The 13,110-nt window shown below is 37.7% G+C and overlaps 1 protein-coding gene across 1 annotated transcript; it reads right to left on the bottom strand.

The window, feature by feature from the left end:
• Window positions 1-201: 201 nt before the first annotated feature.
• Window positions 202-11,398, bottom strand: LOC144960507 (transmembrane emp24 domain-containing protein 7-like). The gene is made up of 4 exons (XM_078893679.1): window positions 11,108-11,398; window positions 3,690-3,746; window positions 2,973-3,164; window positions 202-1,122 (listed from the first exon to the last, which is right to left on the bottom strand). Exons 1-4 carry the CDS (start codon window positions 11,255-11,257, stop codon window positions 892-894), a joined length of 630 nt encoding a protein of 209 aa, XP_078749805.1. The 5' UTR covers window positions 11,258-11,398; the 3' UTR covers window positions 202-891.
• Between the last annotated feature and the right edge of the window lie 1,712 nt (window positions 11,399-13,110).

Genomic DNA, 13,110 nt, shown 5'->3' with positions numbered 1-13,110 from the left:
TTAAAAATTCAATTATTTTGTTTTTTCAGCATCTAAATTCCCACCTAAATGATTCAGTTCAGAAGTCATGGGTCACGTAAGCTGCTAAAAAAACACAAGATGGAGAAAAAAAAAACGAAAAAAAAACAATAGAAATTTCAACATCATCCCGTCCCCACATCACAGCAAAACAAACCTCATAACACACAAAATCAAATCTCATTTTTTTTTCATAGTAATCTCCCCTCACTCTCTCTCGCATACACACACACACTCACAAACCACGAAAATTTCTAACGCACAAGATTTATACAGTATTTATACCTTATCATCCTATTTATTTAATTCATCCAAAACAGTGGAATTTACATTTAACTAATATCTACCTATGATGACTAACAGACATTCTCCGAGCTGCAAGAGTCACCTTAAATATCTTTATAAATAACTTATTTGCCCTCAGCATGACCCAAAAATGCTCCAAAGTCCTTTTACAACAATCCAAGGAACTAAACTTTCCTTTTCAACAAGATTTATCGAGTCAAAGAAGTGAATACAGTCCTGTAGCTGGAGCCAAAATTTATATTTCTACTAATTGTTTGTAATACCAGGCATGGCTGCATTCTTCAATCCTCAAAAACAATCTGCTATCTCCTCATCAGGGCTGCCTACCCTTATCTACGGAATCAATTTACTTTAACAAGGAATAAATAACACTTCAAAACTCTTAAAATTATGTAGTCTGGCATCACCTTTCATTTTCAATAAGTTTCAATGACTTTGAGATGCTCATGAAACAGTAAGCACTGATGAAAACCTTACACAGCAACAAACTAACATAACATCCTATACACACACACACACACACATACACTCTCTCTCTCTATCTCTCTCTGAAAATGGCTGTTAAAATCACGTCCTTGTACTCGTCTTAGATGTATTGGAAAAGAAGCTTCGGAGTACGAGGATTTGTCCGATTCCTACAATGATGACGACTACAGACTCCCCGATGGACCAGTAGAGGACACGTTCGTTGAGATTCTCGGCAAATCCACGGCCCTGTGCCTCCCTCAGTCTGAAGTGGGTCTGGTGGTCCAGCACAGCTTTGTTATTCTCAAAAATGGTCACACTTGAAGTCTCCATCTGAAATAAAAAATAAAAAAAATACTCAAAATGTTTATTTTAGATTTTAGGCCATTGGCCAATAGTCATAACATCACTCTGAACAAATTGTTCTAACAATTATAATAATAAAGGGATAAGTCTTTTAGTAATTGTTTATCAGTACTGACGGTGCCAAAATCTGAAAAGGGAGGAAAATTTTGAATGATTGCCTTAAAGCCCCATTATTTTTACAGCATCCCCCCCCCCCCCCCCCCCCCCCCCCCCCCCCCCCCCCCCCCACACACACACACACACACACATTTTTAGAGCAATTGAGATGATAAACTATCATCGATACTCTAGCTAACTTCTAGAGAGTGGGAAACTGCACCTATTTGTTCCACCACACATCAAATCTCTCACTGCCAGTACATTTGATTGAGGGAAATGTAACTTTTTTTAAAAAGAGGAAATTCCTCTTCTGACTCAAAAATCGAGGAGTTCCGCGGATCCGAGGAAAACCATCGGCATTGGTTTATAGATGTAAAAAAAAGCAAAAATAATATCATTAATAATAATAATAATTATAATAATAATAATAATAATAATAATAATAATAATAATAATAATATAATAATAATATAATAATAATAATATAATAATAATAAATAATAATAATAATAATATAATAATAATAATAATATAGGAACAAACTACTTTTTTTTTTTAATTATTAAAACGAATTTAGCCCGACCCATATTATTTTGTTTCAACAACAATAATAATATATTTATATAGCACCAATCCCATGTTGCTGCAACTCTAGGCACACATAAACAAGAGAGAAAATCATACATGCTACACATAACAAGTACACAAACCAGATATGGACTATTTATATACACACAGTTTTTTGGGGGGTATTTTTGCTTTTGTTGCCAAGGGTTTTATAACACTTGCCACACCTAAAACAGAGTTTAGATAGATAAAGAACTGAACAAGTGTGCATGAAAGGTGCCAGACAAAGCAAGAAAGAAAAATACAAGAAAAAAAAAAAACATCCCAAAAAATAAGTCGACCTTGATATTAACAAGAAATGAAGCGAGTAGGTAAGTGCCAGAAGACAATAAGAGAAAAATTTTGCAGCAGTGATGGGGGCTCGAACCCACGACTTTACTGGTACAACAATCCCCCCTGCCTGGGTAGAACGTGACTCTACCGTATGATAGGGTTCCTAAAGCAATTCCATTTTGAAATTCAAGTTCAATGTTACAAAAAAAAAACAAAAAAAAAAAAACGATTTTTTGGCACAGCCTGTTGTGGAATGATAACTTAGAATGTGATTTACTACTAATATTATGATATGAATATTCAGCATTTGCAGTTTTGTCTTTATAGTGAAAAATAAAATGATGTGAATATCGTGTGGTCTGCTGCTTTGTATATTTTCTAATTCTATACCAAGTTACATACTCATGGGTGCAAGCAACTGGACCTCAAAAAGCCTGCAAGTCTACTTATGACCAGACATATAATCTGAAAAAGCCTGCAAGATTCACGGACTGTGTTTTTGTCTGGGTCAACTTTCAGTTCTTCCCTAATCAACAATCAAATTTAATAATATAACTATCACTTCCGGGTCACAGTAGCATCGTGATTCAAAAGTTTCGCTTCATCATATGGACATACCCAACCCGATTGTTGGGACCTAAACAAACAAAAAAAAAAAAAAAAAAAAAAAAAAAATCAATCAAATCCAAATCGCAAAAAGTCGGCGACGTTTTTTTCGGTAATCCAATCGGCCGGCAGGCCAACTGTAGCCGGCACTCTTGCACCCATGCACACTTAGCCCCTATTACAAGGACTTTCTCAGCCAACAACCTACTCACCATAGTCATGGCCGTGTGATGATCATTCATTTCCTCTACCGCTGGTTTCTCTTCGCCGACCTGGAGGTCAAAGTAGACCACCTTATGTGTAAAGGTAGAGAACTCGTTGGAAAAGCAGAAGGTATGGATACCGCTATTCTGAGCCGTCCATGTAAAACTGTCGTATTGCTTTTTAACATCTTTGTAAAGAATCTGGATATTTGGGAGATGGAAAAAAAAAAAATTTTAAATAATAATAATAACAAAGATTAATGAAAAATTAACATTGTCAATAACAATATAGCAGATAAAACAGCAGAAAAAAAAGGAAGAAAAAAAAAGAACTCAATTTGAAAGCTATAAAATGTTAATAAATAATGCAATGTGTTCTTTTTTTTTTTTTCTATTCAGAATGGTCCATGTAAAACTCGTTTTTCTTTTTTAACATCTTTAAACAGAATCTGGACATTTAAGAGATGAAAAAAATTTTTTTTTAAGATTGATGAAAATGGCATAATTTTCAATAACAACATAAAGCAGAGGGGCTCAGAGGAATGGTCATTGCTTTGTACTGAACTTGCTGGACACCCTGAATAATAATAAGAAGAAGAAGAAGAAGAAGAAGAAGAATTAGTAATAATGATAACAATAATAATAATTGAAGTATTGCATGCAGCACATTCAGCATTTCACCAAACTGCATACCACCTCTATCCAAACAACAAAGTCATCACATACCTGGCCATTTGGAGCTGCAACTTCTAGGTCGACATCATAGTTCCCTCCAGTGATGACCTGAAAATAGATAAAGAAAATCAAGACTTAAAAAGTAAAGAATGGGAACCAGACAATCCCCTTATGTTGGATTGAATTTTGGTTTGACTTTTTTTTTTAAGGGTTGTTGGCCCTTGCAACACATTTAGGTGATATCTTGCTTGAAATGACTATTGTCTGCCCATTCCTCTTGTCTGTTGACAGTATCGTACAACTCTCTTCCATTCATATATGTCCATTCTAGGATATTTTTAATTCAACTAGGCCTAGGTCTTCCTCTTCTTCATAAGCCCTCCATCTTCCCCTGTACCACATCTTTCATTAGAGTGCATGGGTTTCGGCATTTGTGATGGAAAAAACTGAGTTTTCTCCTTTTAATGACTTCCAGCTCTTCCAATATGCTGTTATTTGTTCTTCTTTTCCTCCAGCTAATCCTCATCATCGTTCTGTAAAACCACAGGTCATATCAGCGTCAGTAAAAAGGAAGAAAATGGGGTAGTTAAAACATTCTAGATGTATAATTAAAAGGAAAAAGTAAAAGGGGATGGTACAAATAGGGAGCAGATGTAGATTCCAAGAGCAGACTACCAGTGTACTTAGTTTGAGATCACCTAAAAGTCTCACCCAGACACCAGCACAAGATCCCACTTAGAGGAATACATGTTTACAAATCATATATATGTAAAACATAAATAATACAGTGCATAATAGAGAGATGATTTTCAAGACAAAAAATATCATCTCCCAAAACTCTAACCATACATTTGACTGTTTCCTTCCCAGCCAGGGCCAGGATAAAACCAAGTAATATCGTTCCAAGACAAAGACAAAAAGCGTGTTGGAAAACAGATGTAGGGGGATAGGTGACACAGTAAGTGCCTCCTTGCCCACTATGGGAGGTCAGAAACCCCACCAAGTTTGAATTCTAACTACTGCATTATTGGCTAAGTGACTAAAGAAAAAAAAACAAACATGGAAGTCCTTGAGAGCCATGAGTCCACGGAGCCCGACTTTATTTCCTTATCCTTGTTTCTATAGTTTTAAACGGATAATCAAACAATTGCTTGCTACCCATTTGTCTTCAACATTTCGCACCAATTAAGTCTAGTAGCGCGCAGGTCCATTATTGAGGACGAGCATAACTGAGTCAGTGGGGCGACGGTCCAGTATTGAGGACGAGTTGGCTTTGACACTGAGCGTGCCAGTCCATTATTGAGGACAAGATCAACCCCGTTTATTAATGTTAACCTTTCTATATTTAGAATGCAGTAAAAATTTAATTGATTCTGATTGGTCAATAGTTTAGCTATGTCCTTCAACTTGTTGAAGGCAAGTTAGTGGCCTTTCAAGTCATAAACGAAGCCAACAAAGAGCCCCCCCCCCCCCCCCTGCCCCTACCACGCTGTTTTGCATGCTCTGGTCATCTGTTACATCTCAAACAAAGGACACAAAGAAATAATGTTACCCACGTGTGTGTGTATTTGTAGAAAATCCCTTTATTACATGTGTGCATCTGTACGTGGGCTCTTTGTGTGTATATGCGTGTGTTAGACGAAAACTAGGCTAATGTGTGTAGCAATAAGGTGTAAAGCCTTAATCCCTATCATTCCACCACTCAACTATTCGAAATAGAAAGATGACTGTTACAGGTTTCATAAATTCTTACTAAGTTTGCTCTCTCTCAATAAATATCTTATTTCCCTTTAAGAAAATGTAAAGGTTGTACCATAAATTACAAGATATGAAGTGAATAGAAAAGTGCCAGAAGACAATAGAGAATAAAAATTTTTTGCGGCGGTGGTGGGGTTTGAACCTGCGACCTTATTGGTACGACAACTCCGCCTGGCAGGTGAGAGCGTGGCTCTACCGTGTGAGCTATCCACGAACACAAAAATATTCGTTTCAAACTCAAAGTCATTACTAGATCCCTCTCTCACCCACTTCTTGAGACCGCCGATTCGTTCGTACACCACCATCGCGAATAATTTTGACCAGCAGTTAAGCTTAATAGCCAATATTCTCAACACAAACATATAACAGAAACGATTGAGACATTGAGTATGCTCCGGTGTATGGGGTGAATTTTTAATTCAGAAAAGTGAGTGGAGCAGGCACTTATGTTGGTAACAACAAGATATGAAGTGAATAGAAAAGTGCCAGAAGACAATAGAGAATAAAAATTTTTCGCGGCGGTGGTGGGGTTTGAACCTGCGACCTTATTGGTACGACAACTCCACCTGGCAGGTGAGAGCGTGGCTCTACCGTGTGAGCTATCCACGAACACAAAAATATTCGTTTCAAACTCAAAGTCATTACTAGATCCCTCTCTCACCCACTTCTTGAGACCGCCGATTCGTTCGTACACCACCATCGCGAATAATTTTGACCAGCAGTTAAGCTTAATAGCCAATATTCTCAACACAAACATATAACAGAAACGATTGAGACATTGAGTATGCTCCGGTGTATGGGGTGAATTTTTAATTCAGAAAAGTGAGTGGAGCAGGCACTTATGTTGGTAACAACAAGATATGAAGTGAATAGAAAAGTGCCAGAAGACAATAGAGAATAAAAATTTTTCGCGGCGGTGGTGGGGTTTGAACCTGCGACCTTATTGGTACGACAACTCCGCCTGGCAGGTGAGAGCGTGGCTCTACCGTGTGAGCTATCCACGAACACAAAAATATTCGTTTCAAACTCAAAGTCATTACTAGATCCCTCTCTCACCCACTTCTTGAGACCGCCGATTCGTTCGTACACCACCATCGCGAATAATTTTGACCAGCAGTTAAGCTTAATAGCCAATATTCTCAACACAAACATATAACAGAAACGATTGAGACATTGAGTATGCTCCGGTGTATGGGGTGAATTTTTAATTCAGAAAAGTGAGTGGAGCAGGCACTTATGTTGGTAACAACAAGATATGAAGTGAATAGAAAAGTGCCAGAAGACAATAGAGAATAAAAATTTTTCGCGGCGGTGGTGGGGTTTGAACCTGCGACCTTATTGGTACGACAACTCCGCCTGGCAGGTGAGAGCGTGGCTCTACCGTGTGAGCTATCCACGAACACAAAAATATTCGTTTCAAACTCAAAGTCATTACTAGATCCCTCTCTCACCCACTTCTTGAGACCGCCGATTCGTTCGTACACCACCATCGCGAATAATTAATAAATAAATTATTGCTATTAGCTCAAAAAAGTATATTTTCTGGGATGGGTGTAAATATTGAAAAACTGCTAGGCGAGCTGCCATTGTTTCAACTGATCAGCTGTAGCAGCTAGGCACTGTCCAGTGTAACTTCCGGAATGCAAGGCCGCGTCACTTGAGTTAAAAGGAAATTGAAAAACTTAAAAGAGCTTACGTACCAAAATACCTGCAATATTCCTCTTCATAACAAAGTTATGCATCTTTTACTGACTCCCCCCCCCCCCTTTTCTCTTTTAATACGAAGGGCAATTTCCACCAGTCACAATATTCTTATTATGCTTAGGTGATTCAAAATTTGACTCCTTCTGCTGCTCGTCAACAAACTGCCTCGCGAGTGATATGTTAGTTTCCCTTCTCTGTATTGACCATACCTCAAGAGTCTGTGAATCCGTTTCAATTTATTTGAACTTTTTCATTCTGCCATTTTATTTATGCAATTAAAATGCCAGAGGTAAAAATAAACTCATTATGTCACTACGCCATATGTTTCATTTAAACTCTGTCTCAAACCCTTCTTTATATTAAATCACAGAGGGGAATTATTTGCATTGTTTCATTGGGCATAAATCCAAAGTGATATAGCAAATTGTTTCTTATGTTTAGTCGATTGTTTAATTATGTAACATTTGTGTCATATTATGTAATAATGAATAATGTGTTATTTTGAAATTTGTATCTTCCTCTTTGTTAATGTAGTAAATGCATTGTCTTCGATAAGACGAACACTTTGGTATATAATCTGTTGATAATTCATATTGACTGTTTTAACCATTTTTTATTAGGAAGCCGCTATTTTCACCGTACGGTGAAAATAGTCTGTCATGCTATTTTCACTGTACGGTGATAATAGCCTGACCGTGTGTAGGAAGCTATTACACCGTACGGTGATAGCTTGGTGATTTTCACCCGTAATATTATGGTGGACGATTTTCAGTGTACGGTGATAATAGTGTGGGAGACTTTGTTCATCGTACCGTAATATCTTGGTGGACGATTTTCACCGTACGGTGATAATAAATTGGGAGACTTTTTTTCACTGTCCCGTAATATTTTGGTGGACGATTTTCACCATACGGTGATAATAGTGTGGGAGACTTTTTTCACTGTACGAGTAATATCTATGTGGACGATTTTTACCGTACGGTGATAATAGTGTGGGAGACTTTTATCACCGTGTGGTAATATTTTGGTGGACGAATTTCACCGTGCGGTGATAATAGTGTAAGAGACTTTTTTCACCGTACGACAATATCTTGGTGGACGATTTTCACCGTAGAATGATAATGGTGTAGAAGGCTTTTTTCATCGTACGGCAATATCTTGGTGGACGATTTTCACCGTACGATGATAATGGTGTGGAAGGCTATATTCAGTGCACGGTGATAATCGTGCGAGAGAGTACATATATTCATTATAATTGTGTAGAAAGCTATATTCATCGTACAGTGATAATAGTGTGGGAGACGATTTTCATCTTACGGTGAAAATAGCCTTCACCGTATGGTGATAATGGTGTGGAAGGCTATATTCAGTGTACGGTGATAATAGTGTGGGAGACTATATTCACTATAACGGTGTGGCAGGCTATATTCACTGTACAGTGTTAATAGTGTGGGAGACTATTTTCACACGGCAATATCTTGGTGGACGATTTTCACCGTACGATGATAATGGTGTGGAAGGCTATATTCAGGCAGTGTATGGTGATAACAGTGCGGGAGACTACATATATTCATTATAATGGCGTGGGAAGCTATATTCATCGTACGGTGATAATAGTAATAGTGTGGGAGACGATTTTCATCTTGCGGTGAAAATAGCCTGACACACTATTTTCACCGTACGGTAAGGCTATATTATTATTATTCACTGTACTGTGATAATAGTGGGGCCGACAATTTTCACCGTACGGTAATATCTTGGTGATAATAGTGTGGGAGACTATTTTCACTGTTCGGTAATATCTTGGTGATAATAGTGTGGGAGACTGTGTATTTTCACCGAACGGCAACATCTTGGTGGACGATTTTCACCGTATGGTGATATATGTGGGAGACTTTTTTCACCATCCCGTAATATTTTGGTGGACGATTTTCACCGTACGGTGATAATAGTGTGGGAGACTATTTTCACCGTACGGTCATATCTTGGTGGACGATTTTCACCGTACGGTGATATATGTGGGAGACTTGTTTCACCATCCCGTAATATTTTGGTGGACGATTTTCACCGTACGGACGGTGATAATACTGTGGGAGACTTTTTTCAGCATCCCGTAATATTCTGGTGGACGATTTTCAGCGTACGGTGATAATAGCCTGACACACTATTTTCACCGTACAGTGATAATGGTATCTTGGTAGTTAACAAAAACAAACTTCGCGGTGGTTGTCTGTGTTGAACCCATGACCTTAAGAAGTCGGGGGTAGCGGCTCAAGATAGACATAGAGATTGAAATCACTATTTCTCGAGTTGTGAATAGCTCATACTCATACAGTAGAGCCACGCCCTCCCCGGCCAGGTGTTGTTGTACCAGAAAGGTTGCAGGTTCGACACCCCATCGCCGCCACGAAATTACAAAGCTTCATCTGTAACTGTAACCAATTCTGAATCCGCCATCCCGCCTGTATTATTATAGCTTTGGGAGGCCTTCCGAAAGCTCATCATGCCAAATATTCGCTCCTAAGAAAAAATACAACCTAGTCCTTTAACTACCCCTAATAGGAAAAAAAAAAAAAAAAAAAACCCAAGGACTGCTTTGCACTGCCTTTCAATACCTCACAAATCAAAATGGCGGCCGATAATCAAAACAATGGTCAAATTAGGAAATTTTTAACTTGATGACAAATTAAATAAATAAACGTCTGACAAAAGGTCCAAAGTGAAAAATACAAATTGAAAGAAATGCTATAACGAGGAGCTTTCAGGAGGCCTCCCTTGTTCTCGGCAAACTTTTTCTTTTTTTTTTTTAAACTGGTCTGCGGTGAAAATAGCCTTCACCGTATGGTGATAATGGTGTGGAAGGCTATATTCAGTGTCGGGTCGAATTCTAATGGTCTGCTGGATGCAGAGGCACCTACATCACAGTTAGTATCCTGGCTTCTGATTGGCTAATACATACGGTGAAAATAGTCTGTCAGGCTATTATCACCGTACGGTGGAAATAGACTAAAATTCTATTTTCACCGTATGGTGAAAATAGTCAGTCCATTTTTATTAACTAACAGCACGCGATTTTGGTCACAACTTTCCAATGGTAATGTTGGGGTAAAGATCAGTCTCTGACTCTGCTGATCAGAGTCAGACTCTGACTCTGAAATTTCAGACTACTTTGAAACTTTGAACTGCTTTTCTAATCAAGATAGAAACAAAATTCAAACTGTTTTGTAATCAGTCTTGCCTGCTCTTTCGTTTGACATTGGTTTCAAGTGTGTGAGTTACATTTAGAATTTTTGTTAAACTAAACTCCCTACTTACACTTACACAACGACAACAGACTTACACAAGGCAGTTTAGTGAGCAGCAGCAGTGGCAGTCAAATTTTGACCCAACTCGCCCATAGGAAAGTTATTACACAACATGTTTATATCTTTTCATTTAAATACTCTCAAACCCTTTTTTATTCTCTATGTATTAATTCAAAGAGGGGAATTATTTGCAATTGTTTCAGTGAGATATTGGGGATAAATCCAAAAGTGATAAAGCAAATTGTTTCTTACGTCTTGCAGAGTTTTTGATTATGTAACATTTGCGTCATATTATGTAATAATGTGTTAATTTGAAATGTTTTTCACGCGATTTCGGTCACAACTTTGCAATGGTAATTTTGGGGTAAAAATCGGTCTGAAATTTCAGACTTTGAACTGCCGTAACTACATTTCTAATCATGATAGAAACAAAATTCAAACTGTTTTGTAATCTGTGTTGCCAGCTCTTTCATATGACATTGGTTTCAAGTGTGCGAGGTACATTTAGAATTTCTATTAAACTCCCTACTTACACTACACTACACAGTCTACAGTGTTGAGTAACCGGTAACAAGAAACAACACAAACAAATGTTCCCTACAACTTTTAGCCTACGGTTTGTATTGTAAACGGTGGACGCATGTGGAATTTCTCCCGAATAATACGGACATATTGAGCGATTTAATTAACGTAAATTCTCACCTGAAATTCAATAGTTGCGCTTGTACCTTTATCTACTTGCTCATAAAAACACATCCTTTCGTTGTCTGGAAGCTCAAAAGTAAGCTCTCCAGCAAGAGACAATTTGAAAACGCATAGTGATGCGACGGTGAATAATAGTGATTTTAGCATTTTATTATCTGGTCAGTGTCTATTTGTTTACTTTATATGTGACTGAATTATGAAGGGAAATGTCAAAATAAATTTACAAACAACAAATATGTTTAGACTGACGTGGAGATACCGGCAGCTATGGTTCCAAACGTAAATAATACATTTCCGTTTCCGTTTCCGTCCATCCAATATAAAAGTTGGAAGACATTTTATTTTCACTGTAAATGAAACAATTAACCATCTGCCAACTTGTGACTGTGAGGTGTGGGCACGCACAACCACAGACTAGGAGCTGTATTCTCTATGCGCACAACAGTATTATCTGGCTTTAGTACTCTTATAAAGTTAACAATTTAAATCTTAGATCCACCGTGTCAGGTGGGTAAATGGCCATTGGCCTTGCCAAATTTTTATTCATTTATTTATTTATTTTTTTTTTTAGACTAACAATAGTTTAGTCGATTTTTTAGTAACAAAACCGGTGATTTTTCCATGGTCGTTAAGTAAGTGTATGTAGTTTTTGGCCACGTGAAATTCCATTTCGACATTTTCGAAGTCGAATTCGGCCACGAGGAACTCTGGTCATCTGACAGCCCTTGTCTGGAATTCTGTCGGAAAAAAAATTAGATTGTATCAGTACCTTCTACTTTCTATGTTTGTAGTCAAATGATCATAATAATAAACTGTTCGTTTTTTAAAAACATAACTAACTGTCCTCAGTGATGGCATATATTTCAGCACCTATTTAATAGGTTGGGTGTCCCGATAACTCAGTTGGTAGAGCACTCCCTTCACACGCAAAGAGACCAATATCGATATTAGTAATGACAATAATAATAATAATGATGATAATAATAATAATAATAATAATAATAATAATAATAATAATAATAATAATAAAAAATATGACGACGACGACGATGATGATTATGACCCTAGAAAGAGGAGCTACGACGTTAGCTCTCCTCTTTCTAGGTTATGACCCCACACACACGCACGACACCACACACACACTCACACACACACACACACACACACACACACACACACACTCCCTCTCTCAGTCCCTCCCTCCCCCAGGAACACCCATATTATTTTGATATGACCTTCTGTCTGTTGATGCTATGCGTTTAAGTAAAATATCATTAGCCGGATATAACGTGTGATCTTGAACGTTTATGGTCGGATTGATATAAAATTTAGTGAGAGGTAACCACCAAAACGACTGCCTAAAAATAATAGCAAAGAGTTGAGTGACGTCAACTTCGTTCCTTCTATAAAGATAATAACCAAGAGCTGCATGACGTCACATTCGTTCCTTCTATATTATCTTTATATCGTTATTATTTTTAAACAGCCTTCTAGTTCTCATTAAATCATATCAATCCGACTATACACGTTTAAGGTTACACATGTTTTGTGTGTTATTGGTACTTTATATCCGGCTGGTGGGTGTTGTATTTTACCTAAACGCATAGATCGATAAGCAGTATCCGAGATTAAAATATGATAAAAATCAAGACACGGAACGCAGGGGCTGCTTCCGTAACATTTGTTAACATATAGATGCTATGCGTTTAGGTAAAATACTAACAACAGCGTACCAAAACACAGTCTGATAGTAGCCATCGTTAGCATAATATAGCCTGGCACTAGAACCGTGGCCTTCGTAAAGTTATGGCCTGATACCGTGGCCTTCGTAAAGTTATGGCCTGATACTGACCAAAAAATGACGTCAAAATGCCAGTCTTTTGCCACAAAAGAAAACAAATCGTAAGTTGAATTCAATAGTCTATTCAGTGATGCCGGGTGTTGGCGGGAAATCCAAGATGGCGGACGTGTTTACATTTCTCTCCTGATTCAATCTTCTT

Source organism: Berghia stephanieae, chromosome 15 (assembly GCF_034508935.2).
Source record: "Berghia stephanieae isolate SIO BIC M18660-M18661 chromosome 15, UCSD_Bste_1.3, whole genome shotgun sequence".
NCBI classification, from domain to species: Eukaryota; Metazoa; Mollusca; class Gastropoda; order Nudibranchia; family Aeolidiidae; genus Berghia; species Berghia stephanieae.
The sequence above is the reverse complement of the archived record's forward strand: the minus strand, read 5'-3'. Positions and strand labels throughout refer to the sequence as shown.

What these genes read in the sequence shown, in the direction of transcription:
- LOC144960507 (XM_078893679.1), bottom strand. Translation starts at nt 11,257, where the DNA reads ATGCTAAAATCACTATTATTCACCGTCGCATCACTATGCGTTTTCAAA. An exon ending in TTGCAGCTCCAAATGGCCAG is followed by an intron (nt 3,165 to 3,689) that starts GTATGTGATGAC and finishes CCAAATATCCAG; the next exon opens with ATTCTTTACAAAGATGTTAA. An exon ending in ATCACACGGCCATGACTATG is followed by an intron (nt 1,123 to 2,972) that starts GTGAGTAGGTTG and finishes TTTTTATTTCAG; the next exon opens with ATGGAGACTTCAAGTGTGAC.